The sequence below is a fragment of the Engraulis encrasicolus genome, chromosome 5, assembly GCF_034702125.1.
Source record: "Engraulis encrasicolus isolate BLACKSEA-1 chromosome 5, IST_EnEncr_1.0, whole genome shotgun sequence".
In the NCBI taxonomy this organism is placed as follows: Eukaryota; Metazoa; Chordata; class Actinopteri; order Clupeiformes; family Engraulidae; genus Engraulis; species Engraulis encrasicolus.
In genome coordinates, this window is record NC_085861.1 from 40790284 (window position 1) to 40803582 (window position 13299).

At 45.5% G+C, this 13299-nt stretch overlaps 1 protein-coding gene across 3 annotated transcripts in view; it reads right to left on the bottom strand.

Moving 5' to 3' along the window:
• The window catches only part of brd2b (bromodomain containing 2b), a 24189-nt gene extending 12760 nt beyond the window's left edge, over positions 1-11429 (bottom strand). For 2 of the 3 annotated variants that reach the window (XM_063199382.1, XM_063199381.1), the window contains exons 1-7: positions 11317-11429; positions 7201-7543; positions 4335-4472; positions 3518-3683; positions 2149-2381; positions 1151-1417; positions 78-296 (exon numbers count right to left, since the gene is read on the bottom strand). In XM_063199382.1, the coding sequence (XP_063055452.1) occupies positions 78-296; positions 1151-1417; positions 2149-2381; positions 3518-3683; positions 4335-4472; positions 7201-7543; positions 11317-11348 (1398 nt within the window). In that variant the 5' untranslated portion in view covers positions 11349-11429. The remainder of the gene's footprint in view (positions 1-77; positions 297-1150; positions 1418-2148; positions 2382-3517; positions 3684-4334; positions 4473-7200; positions 7544-11316) is intronic. The other variant, XM_063199383.1, reaches the window with a different exon arrangement.
• Between the last annotated feature and the right edge of the window lie 1870 nt (positions 11430-13299).

A 13299-nucleotide genomic window follows, 5' to 3' on the forward strand; every position in this document is an offset into this window, starting at 1 on the left:
TGTGTGTGTGTGTGTGTGTGTGTGTGTGTGTGTGTGTGTGTGTGTGTGTGTGTGTGTGTGTGTGTGTGTGTGTGTACCTTGACAAGACTAAGGTCCATGGGGTGCTTGATGATGTCGTGGTAGTCGTGTAGTCCCAGTGCGGACACGTCGACGGGCTTGTAGAAGGGCCAGGCGTACAGCGTGTGCTTCTTGGACAGCAGCTCCTTCAGGATGCCGTTGCAGTACTTGAGCTGCTGGCTCAGCTTGGCGCGCCGCCGCGCACCACCAGGAGGGGGCCTCACTGTGTCTGGCAGGTCCTGCCAAGTCAAGACAATGATTTTTTAAAATGAATGTCTTCATTTTATTAGCTGGCTTGTCAGATGGGTTTGGGCCAAGTATTTCAATGTCTGTCTGCCTGTCTGCCTGTCTGTCTGTCTGTCTGTCTGTCTGTCTGTCTGTCTGTCTGTCTGCCTGTCTGCCTGTCGTGATTTGTTCCGCCCTCGGCTGGCCCCAATAACACAACATCAAGTGCATCCAGCATTGGGCAGGGGGACAGAATGCCATCTCTGATAGCTCCTTTAATTAATGCATTCTATGGTCAGGCAATAAAGCTTCGGTGGTATTAAATGTCTTGCCCTCCCAAGAACACTAGACTAGGCTTATAAAAAGGGGCCCATGGTTCATGAGACGAATTGGTATCACATTACACTTAAACTGACTCTTTTAACCAAAGCAAGTTGGTTACAGCCATGAGGCAACGTGAGGCTGGAAGCCTTGTTAAAAGGCGACGTCAGGCATGGAATACATGGGATTCGAACCTGCAGCCTTCTGCCTCCCCAACCATTGGGCCACAGCTACGCACAACTGGCACACCCAATATTGGTATGGCAAATCACAAAATACAAAGCTATTACACAAGCATACAATAACATGCGAGGACATAAATGAGGACATGCAAGTAGTTTATGTGCGGAGCTCATATAAGACACCACACCGCACATGAAGCACATATTTTATGTCCAAGTGTCAAACCAGGACATTATCAGTAGCATACAATACATGGGGAAACACAAAGTATAAAAGCCAAGCAGAGTTAGTGTATAACTACAGTTTTCGATGAAAGATGAACAATTAACATGGATAGTAAAAAAGAAAAGACAGACGGGCTGACCTTGCGTGGGGGCTTGATGGGCCGGCCGCTGCCCCCTCTCCTGGCCGCCTGCATCTTGCCGCCAGGCCCCGCGCCAGGCTGCTGCAGCTCCACCACGGACACCGAGACCACGGGCGACAGGGAGAGCGGGGCGTCGGGGGTCATGCCCTGGCCCTTGCCCAGGCCTCCCACGCGGGCCTGCGACAGCGCCGGCCCCATGGCCGCCATGGAGGGGTACGCCAGCGTGCTGGGGGTGGTGGTGTCCGCCTTACGCTTCACGCCCTTCTTCTGCAGGAGTCAACAGATACGAACACGGCATTACATCACATGCAATGTCACCCTTGTAGTAATTACATTAAAATAGGCATGTCGAAATTGTCGGATTGATTGTCGAATTGATTGTCGAATTCAAAGCAGACGTCAATGACACTAGAAGACATCGCTCAGTTTAGTTTGAGTTTTAGTGTACCTTTGAGGTTTCGTGCATGATTCGTGTATGTACTTTCACAATTTGATTGTGTGTGTACTTGCACTGGACTACACTGGATGTACTGTATGAATGTGTGTATGTGTGTGCGCATTTGTGTGTTGATGTACAGTATGAATGTGTGTGTGTGTGTGTGTGTGTGTGTGTGTGTGTGTGTGTGTGTGTGTGTGTGTGTGTGCGCGTACCTTGGCAGTGGGCTGTGTGTGTGTGTGTGTGTGTGTGTGTGTGTGTGTGTGTGTGTACCTTGGCGGTGGGCTGTGTGTGTGTGTGTGTGTGTACCTTGGCGGTGGGCTGTGTGTGTGTGTGTGTGCGTGTGCGTGTGTGTGTGTGTGTACCTTGGCGGTGGGCTGTGTGTGTGTGTGTGTGTGTGTGTGTGTGTGTGTGTGTGTGTGTGTGTGTGTGTGTGTGTGTGTGTGTACTTTTGGCGGTGGGCTCTGTGTGTGTGTGTGTGTGTGTGTGTGTGTGTGTGTGTGTGTGTGTGTGTGTGTGTGTACCTTGGCGGTGGGCTGTGTGTGTGTGTGTGTGTGTGTACCTTGGCGGTGGGCTGTGTGTGTGGCGGCAGGCCCAGCATGCCGTGTCCAGTGAGCACGGTGGGGGGCGGCAGGCTCTTGGTGAGCAGCGTCTGGGGCGGCGTGGGGTAGCGCGACTCCGGCGCCTCGGGAGACGAGGAGGAAGAGTAGGCCGACTGGGACACGGCAGGCACCTGATGAGCCGTGCCCATCCCCATCCCCATGCCCATCCCCATCCCCATCATCATCCCCCCTGCTGCAGCACAAGAGGAGAGGAGAGAGGAGAGGAGAGAGGAGGGAGCAGGGGGAAACAGAGGAGATTGGAGGAGAGGAGAGGAGAGAGGAGGAGAGGAGAGGAGAGAGGAGAGGAGAGAGGAGAGGAGCGGAGAAAAGGTGAGGAGAAGAAAACAGATGAAATTGGGGATTGGGGAGGAGAAAATAGATAGGGGGAGAGGAGATGGGAGTAGAGGAAAGCATTTGTATTAGCTCTTAGCATTTGTATTTCGCTTATTTTTGGCTTTTTAGATACAATGAGGCAAGGGCAGTCTCTTGAAAATGACATTCCTACACTTCCTATACAATAGTGTTTCCCAACTGGGGCGTTCAGAAGCAGGGGCGGTGCTTTGTTACGATTGGGAGGAATTGGTCCATTTCATTTTTGAAAACTAACAGAGGCGTTGGCGGGCTTCTGATGAGCTCCAGCGAGCGTTTATTCAATACGGATTGAGAACGGCTGCTCTACAAGAGCACAGGACACTAACTAATGCTGTAGTACTACTCCGCCAAAACATGAAACTAATTTTAGAAATAATTCAACAACGTTAGTCCTCCAAGAAAGCCATAGGGGAGGTTGGGATGTGCTCCTGTGATGGTCGTCTGAACAGTAGTGGAGTGCAGGGACTTTCGCTGCTGCTACTGCTACATCCAACTGATATCAGAAATAATAACGCTGTTTGATACTTGGTTCGAGGAGGGCGGGGTGTGCTTCCGAAATTTGCCGTCTGACCTCTACATCAGGGGTTTCCAAACTTTACCATGACAAGCCCCCCCCATATACGGATAGATTCCAGCCAAGGCCCCCCGACGCGGGCCGTGCCACACTATTTCTCTATTACTCTTTCACAACCATAGTCTCTGTCTGTGTCCGTGCCCCATTGGGATTTATAAAATACCGAATTCAGAGATGAAACAGATTAATATAATGCAGATCTCTACTAATGGAAATAATGTTTAGTTTATTTTTGCTTTTTTTGGTGTACATTAATAAACTATTATTATTTGATATACTTCCAACCTGCCACGGCCCCCCAGGGGTCCCCGGCCCCCACTTTGAAAACCACTGCTCTACATCACTGGTGGGACAAAACATCAATGGAGGAGGTGTTGTCTCACCATGACCCTGGCGTCCCCCGCGGCCCTTGCGTCCGCGGCCGGGCTTGGTGGGACGGCTGCGGGGGGCGGGAGGGGCGATCTCCAGCTCGTCCTCGGGCATCTGGGCCACCTTCTGCAGGAAGGCCTTCTCCAGCGACTGGGCCATCAGCACAATGTCGTCCGTTGGCTGCAGAGGCAAAACACAAAATATAAATAAATAATTTATTACATTATATATATATTTTTTAATTAGGGGCCCATACTAAGAAGCTGGTTCAGGTTAACCAGGTTAAGTTAAGATGTAAATCATCTAATAGAACATGAGGGCTCCAGGCTCTTCTGTTAGATGATTTACCTCTTAACTTAACAAGGGTCACTCCTGCACCAGCTTTATAGTAATAGGCCCCAGCTCATCAATGCTCACAGCTCTCTCACAATCCTGTCTCAACTCAAAGCTGTATGTTGTCTGCGGGCTGTGGAACACTTGATGTACGGCATAAATGGGCTCAAAGTCAGTCAGCTTTTATTGTTTATTTCTGCAAAAGCTTTTCATGTTCTACACATAGACATACAAAAGGAACTTAAACTACTTCTCACAAGCGCTCACCATCCTGTCTCAACTCGAATCTAGCCCACTGGAGCATCAGACAAGATGCATATGCAGTTCAGCTGTGTAGCAGAAAGGAATGTATGCATGTACGGGTAATGGAACATGCCGTATAAAGCCATTTACAAAACCAAATATCAACCACAATTTGGTACATTTGACTATGACTATAACGACTACCAGATGAAAAGTAATTTCATTTATGCATGATCGTAGTCTTTCGAGTCCTACCTTGTTGTAGATGTAACAGTTGGTGAACATAGTGTTGAAGTCCGAGATGCACTCGCTGGCACTGCGGTAGTAGTTGTTCTCCAGCCTCTTGCGGATGGTGCCCAGGTCCATGGGCTGCTTGATTATTTTATGGTAGTCCTAAGTGGACACACACACACACGTTAGGCTGTTTCTTTTTACACTTAAGACAAGTACACAGACAGACAGACAGACAGACAGACAGACAGAAACACACACACGTTAGGCTGTTTCTTTTTACACTTAAGACACACACACACACACACACACACACACACACACACACACACACACACACACACACACACACACACACACACACACCACACACACACACACACACACACACACACACACACACACACACACACACACACACACACACGCACACACACACACACACACACACACACACACGAGGCTGTTCCTTTTCACACTTAAGCTCTCGTCCCCTCTGCCCTCCATTAGCCCGTAGCATGTCGGGCGGCTTCAAGCCCCTGATTACTATTATTGACTTTAATGGACCTTCAGCTGTCGCGCAAGGATTGACGACATGCTAGAGAGATTGATCCAACATCAACGTCCCGTATTTAAGACACACACACACTCACCCCTCACCCACATTTCAAAGGTGTGTGCTTGCACGTACACTAGACACGCACGCACACACACCTCAACTCAAGACACACACACACGCCTCAATAAAGACACACACACGTCTCAATCAAGACACAACCAATTATGTGCTCAGCATGGTATCTCTGCTGCTTTCTAGCCAGGTGAGGCTGTGGGTGGGGCTATGGTGCTGATGCCGACCACACAATTACAGCCTCAGGCTTTTGTCTGAGCACATAGTGTTTATTTTAAGACCACAAATATAGCAGGGGCAAGCAGCTCACAGGCACTGCTCCAAAACAATACCATAACACAGAAAGGCATCAATGTTTTCTTCAGACCGTTTGTGGAAAAACACCTTGGCACATATCTCATCCAAGCCATTTTCTGAACCAGCTGCTTCTAATTAGCAAAAACCCTCATCTGATTGGAAAACACCCAGCAGAACACAGAGGCAGAGGAGAAACTCAGCATGGTTTTGGATTTCTCAAGCCACGGTCGACAGACGGCTCTGTACAGATTCGAACCTCACTCTCGCTAACCGCAACACGACAGTAGTGTAGGAGTGCAATGACTGACAGCCAGACAAACAGATAAACAAAAGGTAGATAGGCAGACAGATATAAATTGACAGATACCAAAATAGATAAGATAGATGATAGATGATAGATAGATAAAGGAATAGCTAGAAAGACAGATAGACAGAGAGACAGACAGATGGAGAGACAGACAGACAGACAGAGAAGCAGACAGATAGACAGAGAAGCAGACAGACAGACAGAGAAGTAGGTATGGTACGGTTTGCGTAGCAAACCGAAACCGTACGGTTTGCATGTCACGGAACGGGGTAGTGCGCAACCGCACGGTGCCCACGGTTTCAAAAAAAAAAAAAAAAAAAGCCACCGGCGGACGACGCAATTAAAATCCTACTACTTTTACAAGCATACAACACAGACTACGTAGGATATCGAGTGTGGAAAGACTGATTTTTATCAGCCAACTGAAAGGCATAATGTAACAGCATGCACCAGCTGACTAGGCTACAGTAGCCTGCGCAACTGCAGGTCGGTCAGCAGCGTCTCCCTTTCCCCCCTCTCTCTCCACCTTAACGCCAGCGACTGCCACCAGCCTTTATTCTGACCAATTGAAATTAAATGAACATGAATTTACAAAAAATGACAGATTAGCAGAACAAAGTAGACTATGACTTACGTTACAGTAGGCTAGTGTAGGCGATATCCACGTGACATTGAATGGGAATTCCAGACGGCAAAATGCGAGATTATTGAACATGTCCACCCAAGGAGGTCTACATAAGTCCACCAGATTCACTGCGCTGTCCTTAACTGCAATCAACTGTAGGCCTAATTATATGTAGCCAGTTAAACTCTGATGGAATGAAGGGAACTTTGTGCTGTTGCCTAGTTAACATTGATTTTTAACACCATAACCAAAATAAAATTTGACTGTTTTATTATTATTCAGCTTCACAGGAGTTTTTTGAAACATTCTTGTGTATTGTATACACTTCTAAAAAAACGATCTTTTTAAATTATTTGTTACCTTAACTTTTACATTTTAACATAACTTAACCCTCTCACTTGTTCACTTAAAATTGAATTTGACTTCTGATTTTACTTCTATGCTTCTCACGGCCGGCAGTTTCATGACAGGAAGCAGCTGATTCATCCTAAACGCAAAACTCGCAGAAAGCGGTATCAAAATAAAAGTCCAATTCGTTCTCAATGTGTCATTAACCAAAATAGTCATACTGCACTGACCTAATGGTCCCATTGCCTACAGGAGTGTAGCCGTTTTATTTTTACACGTCAAATGTGTTATAGTATGTAATATTTGAATATTTGTCAACTTAAAAGTTAGGACTTAGTTCTCCTTTTTTGTGAAATAAATGGAAGCATGTTAAAATCATTGATATCTTTCCTCTTTCAGTAACTTCACCTTGTTACAGGTTAAATGAAGTCAAATTCAACATGATAAGCTTACATTTTCATTCTAATTTTTATATTATACATTTCCAGTGCATAATAAATTTTATTTATTAAAAAAAAAAAAAAAACAGAACCGTACAAAACCGAAAACCGTGACCTTGAAACCGTGACATGGACCGAATCGTGTCTTTTGTGAACCGTACCACCCCTACGAGAGAAGCAGACAGACAGACAGACAGACAGACAGACAGACAGACAGACGAACAGCCAGGTCGGTTACTCACCGGTAGGTTGAGGCGCACAGCGTCGACGGGCTGGTGGAAGGGCCATGCGAAGTGGTGTCTCCACAGGGCCTTGACCATGGCCTTCTGCAGGAACTGCAGCTGGTTGGTGATGCGGCCGCCGCGTCCCGGGTCGCTGACGGGCGGCTGGGTCGGCTGCGTGGGCATCGTGGGGCCGCAGGGGGCGGGCGGCAACAGGGGCGGCGCCGTGGGCAGCCCAGGGCTCTCGAAGCCCTCAAACAGCAGCGACGGCTTGCGGATGCGCTTGCCCGCCCCGGCGGACATCATGTTCGGCTGGTCCATGGGCCCCACACCCACCACTGACAGGCCCACTCCCAGGGAGCCACTGGTAGAGAGAGAGGAAGGAGAGAGAGAGAGAGAGAGAGAGAGAGAGAGAGAGAGAGAGAGAGAGAGAGAGAGAGAGAGGGAGGGAGAGGGAGAGAGAGGGGAAGGAGAGAGAGAAAGGAGAGAGAGAGAGAGAGAAAGACAGAGAAAGAGAGAGAGAGAGAGAGCGTGAGAGAGAGAAAGAAAGGGGGAGAGGAGTTAGATAAGGAAGACCAGAGTTTCAAGGCTGTTACACCCCCATTAACCATAACATGAAGAATGGGCATGGTCTACACTAAAAACTTATGTCATCGTCAAAAATGAATTACAAGTAGAATGGACTGACCACTTCAGAAACATATTGTATAGATGTATGCAGAATGCATTATGTTGAAATTCTTCAAAGCTGTCTAACAAGGGTAAGTCATGGCCGAGTTGTTAGAGACCGGCTTGTAGCCCAGGTTTTGCCGATTCGATTCCAGGCAACACGAGCATAAAGGCATGACATGAACTTTGTTGTGTGAACCGAGCAGGGTGGTTATGGTGCGAGTGAACCAACTACCAGTGGCAAAAATTGGACTTTTTTCAACCTCCAAATAAGGATATTTGCACTTTTTAAGTGTATCGGTATCGGCCGATACGCGTGTGGTTTTGGCCGATACGCAATATTTATTTTATGTAATTCAGGTTTTTTTAAAAGCACCAAGGCAAGGCAAGGCTTTCTTTTTTTATTACTTGATTGTTAGACATTACTTGATTGTTTGAGTGGGTGTTTAAATGTCACAAGTTCTACCTCAATTTGATAATGTTAAAGGAATGCTTATTTTTAACTTGAGACCTGGAATATTTGTCATTTTTTAACTTTTTTTTTTACCCATATCGGCCCCAAATATCGGGTATCGGAAATTGGGTATCGGCCAAGGGTGATGGAAAAAAAATTGGTATCACATCGGCCATTAAAAAACCTGTATCGGTCGACGCCTACCTCCAAATAATCAAATGGGTATCATGTGTCAGGGTCACTTGCGATGTGCCGTTGTAAACAAACCTCCACTCAAAGGTAAACAACTGTAGACTGAAAACCATTAGCCTTGATGCCTGAAGAACATTTACACAACCTCATCATTTGTAACAAAAGATATGCCCCTGTCCTTGGTTTGGAAGCCGAGATGTACAGCACCCTCAACAGAAGTGAATGTACCCCTTTCACATTCCAAAAAACCCAAAACAAAAACATTACATTACATTATTGTTGAAAACTGCACAGAAATTAAACTTGAATGAATACACAGTCTTAACACACTTCGTGTACAGGGTGTGCAGTTGTAAGCAACCCACAAATCTCCTTGCATGTCCAAATATGGTTAAAAACAGCAACAACAAAAAACAATATATTGTGGTTAGGGTGCAATTATTACTGAAACCCTGCAGTCTTTTGTGCATCCTAACCACCAGAACTCAACCATTTTTTCTGACATTTCCAATCCACAATGGCACCCTGGACCTGACATACCATGGTGCTCTTCCAGCATAATAGGTAGGTGCCCTGGCCCATACAGTTCAGGTCTGGAGTCATACTTGTCACTCCATTATCTTCATTTGAACAAAAAGATGGCGTCCATGTTGGCTAAATGAGGCTGCTGTTATCATTTGAGTACTACAGCCCACAGTGTGTCAGCGCCAGGACATCCAGAAAAACGGACTGTGTCCACACATCAGTAGAGCGGATGCTGGACCAAACAGACGACAGCAGAAAATAAATGATAAAAGTCTGCAACGCTAACCAATTTGCTCCTTAATGTTTAAAGGCACAGCCAGTGTTGCAGACCTTTATCATATCGGTGCAGCGTCAGGACATCCCAGTATGCCGAAATCCATCATTCCATCAATGGAGTGCAGCTCCAACCTTCCAGACACATCCAACAACACTAACCCAAGAGGAGCCTACCATCACTGGGCTCAACTGTAACTTTCTACTTGACAGGACAACACCTCACACATACCAGACAACATTCGAACCAAACACGCAAATATTTCCCTCAACAGCTCTGTGTAACATTTTTCTTTAAAAATTCATGCCATCAGGCTGCATGAATAGACTCCATGCTTGCAAGGTCTGTTTGGGGGACAATGTTCAGAAGAAGCTTTCCTCTGGGAGGTCACGCAGAGGAAGGCGTTGCTGCCCTGTGTGGCATATGATTTAAGCAATGACACGCTGACTCCCACTTCTGCAACCTCCGTGCCAATGTTGGCAGCTGTCATGGTCACTGATTGTGTTTTGAAGCCAAATTCCTGGATATGAAACTGAAGATGCTAACCAACCTTCTTAACCCAAGGTCTGTTCTTAGTATGACACGTTAACTTTTAACTCTCTGATTCGGAGCACCATACTGTAACTTAATTCATGGCGTGACTGATCTTTTTTTTTTTTTTTTTACAGCACTAGCAAACATTGTTGTGAGCACAATTCCTTAAACCTTCCGACAGCTTTTGATTTCAGTGGTTCCACTATGAACATACTATGAAATCACTATGGAAATAGATGGCAAAGCATAATCACAATTAGTTCTATACAACATGAACAGCTTGTAAGAAACCAGAGATAGTAAGATTATATATTTTCTCATGTAACAAAGCCACATGATTCAATCAAGCACACCAGAACACAAACATGATGGGTCAAGCAGCAATATCTGACATAATAGAAAATGCAAGCCTCTTATGCTTATCAGAATACAAATCTATCCACAACATTAGCAGTACACTGGCCAATCTTCAAATACATTCAAGTCTCGTCTCAGTAGTTTTGAACTTAACAGATTTCCTAAGTTTTCGTTAGAAATACGGTAAGATAAGGTATGGTACTTCAGACTGCACATGGGAGTTGGTCACCCAGTGCCCCTTATATCGCCGTCTTCATAGACTGTGATAATGCACAATGATAAACAAAAAACTGTCAGATGAACGCGGTGCTTATTTCAACACCATACGCAACCATTGGCCATGATGAAAAACATCAAGTGGGTTACATGTAGTAGCCTACATGCGTTCCATTCACACAATGGTAGACCTGCCGCTCTTCTTCATTTTCATACATCTCAGTAACCATCCATTGTGCTATCGCGGATACATAATTATTACATACGTTCACTTAGTTCAGTAGCCAAAACAGACAAGTACATGCTATTTTTGTAGGTGATTTCATTTTGGTTTGTGACCAGTCATCACATGGGCCATCTAGGTGTTTGTAAACACAGGCGCAATCTGCGAACCCAGATGAGCTGGCGCGCCTTCGATGATTACGCAACCCAAGCAACACTGGCGATACATACACACGGATGAAGCCGGGCTTAGATCTCCGCCAAACGGGGGCAAACTCTTTCACACTTTTCTCTTCACACAGCATCTAATGAATGGTTTAGCACTCTAGGCTATATCACTATAATGTTGTCTGCGAGAAAATGGCGGCAGTGCAGTTCCGCGGGGCGGGTAAGCTAGCCCAGATCGGAGACTGTTGTTGTAAAGCCAAATAATAACAACCCAATGATGAATAGAAAACACTGCATGCTATTAAATAGCATCTACTCAATAACCTGATGAATGCATACGTTCAGTCGTTATAATGAGAATCAGCCATGTAGTTACACAATGTCCGTGACTAGGTTTATAAGAGCATTCGATCGGATTTCAAGAGCAGCGCTCACACAAAGCTATGCGAAATGGGTCATTTTCCATCACCTTGACTCTGAGATTTATTTCATGCGTGAAGTGTGTGTAAAGCAAACTAGATTGTACCTGTCAAGAGGCGAATTAATTGCCGCATCCATGAGGATGGATCTGGATTTTAAACGTTGCCCAATTACTCAGAATTGTTCCACCCCGCTTGCATTCGAGTCATTCCTCAGCGGTGCAACTACTAAACAGCACCGGGTCACTTCCGCCTAATGCTTTATATAAGTTCCCAAGTAGGGTGGGACCTGGCTATAGTTGACCAATGGCAGGTTTCGATTATCGTACTTTAGACATGCAACAGGCAGTTCAAGCCATCAATCACTAACCCATAGAAGGAAATACATGCGATTTGTTAGCGCGTAAAATTTTTGTCGTCACCGGAAGAATGACGTGTACACAGGAGCTGCACAGGATGGTGGATTTGGATACATTTGACCTCGTTTTTGTGTTTATAATGTTTCTCTTTTTTATCAGACACATTTTCAGCACAACTTATTTCATGTGTTTCCTAAGACTGAGAAAGAGACAAATGGCTCGCTCACCTGGTTTGTTATAATTTTCGTGAAATTCCACGTGCTTTCAAAACAATTATCTGATACGATGTTGCCGATCTGTTTGTCTTGAAAGGTGGTCGGAGCCGTAGACAGGTTCTATCTCTGAAGGTGGTGGTTTGCGGCATTAATGTGGCAATTCAAATTGTCCGCATATGTCATTTTTTAAAACTATGTTTGTGAAAAACTGGTGGTGACAACAAACTCTAGGCTACAGTGGAATGGGCATGTAGCCTATCGTCCACTAGAGTGATGTCTACGGCTGGTGTACACGATTTTGGCTACACGACTTTAAAGAATGATAGGCATACAGAGTTACGGTGAGCTAAATTGAAACTGATTTACAAGTGAATGGGAAGTTAGATATTATTTTTGAGGGCTCATTTTGGACTGACTGATTTAATTCACTTTCAACCCAGCAGATGGCGCCAGAATAGCTCTGCTAGACAGAGAATATAGCATAATTGGCTGCTGAAAATACACACTCCTTTCCAAGAAGTATTGAATATAAGATAAGGCTATTAATTTCCACATTTCAATGAAAAAATGTTCAACTTTCATAGATTATATTCATGAACCAGTCATGGGTAAGCAGTTAGGGTGTCAGACTTATAGCCCAAGGGTTGCCGGTTCGACTCCTGACCTATCAGGTTGGTGGGGGGAGTATTAACCAGTGCTGCTCTCCCCCATCCTCCTCCATGACTGAGGTACCCTTTGCATGGTACCATCCCGCCGTACTGCTCCCTTGGGGCGGCATTGAGGGCTGCCCCCTTGCGCGGGTGAGGCATAAATGCAATTTCGTAGTGTGCAGTGATCACTTGTGTCCTATGGAGTGCTGTGTCACAATGACAATGGGAGTTGGAGTTTCCCAAATGGGCTTTCACTTTCACTTAAACTATTCCAATAATATTCCAGTGACAAAGGTGATGAGTTTCCTTAACAAGTGTTCAACATTAACAAGTTAAAATATTTGGACTGATCTGATTTAATGTTGTTGTTTCCTTATTGCTATTTCTTCCAGCTGAAAGCACAAAATAATACATTTAATTTAAAAGCGCCTTTCAAAACACTGTAGGACAGGGTTGGGAGCAATTTGACCAAAATGTTTCGGTATCCTGAAGCCTTCAAAGTTCTTTTCAGTGCATCTAAGCGGCCAAGCTCAACTCCTGACAAACAACCCTACATCACAATTCCTCCTCCACCAAATGTCACAGTAGGCACAGTGCAGCCCAACATGTACTGTTCTCCTGGCAATCTCCAAACCCAGACTTGTCCATCAGATTGCAAGATGGAAAGGTGTGATTCATCACTCCAGAGAACACGTCACCACTGCTCTACACTCCAGTGGTGATGTGCTTTATGACACACACACACACACACACACACACACACACACACACACACACACACACACACACACACACACACACACACACACACACACACAGTGAGAGAAAGAAAGATAGTGCCAGAGGGGATATGTGATGTGTCAGGT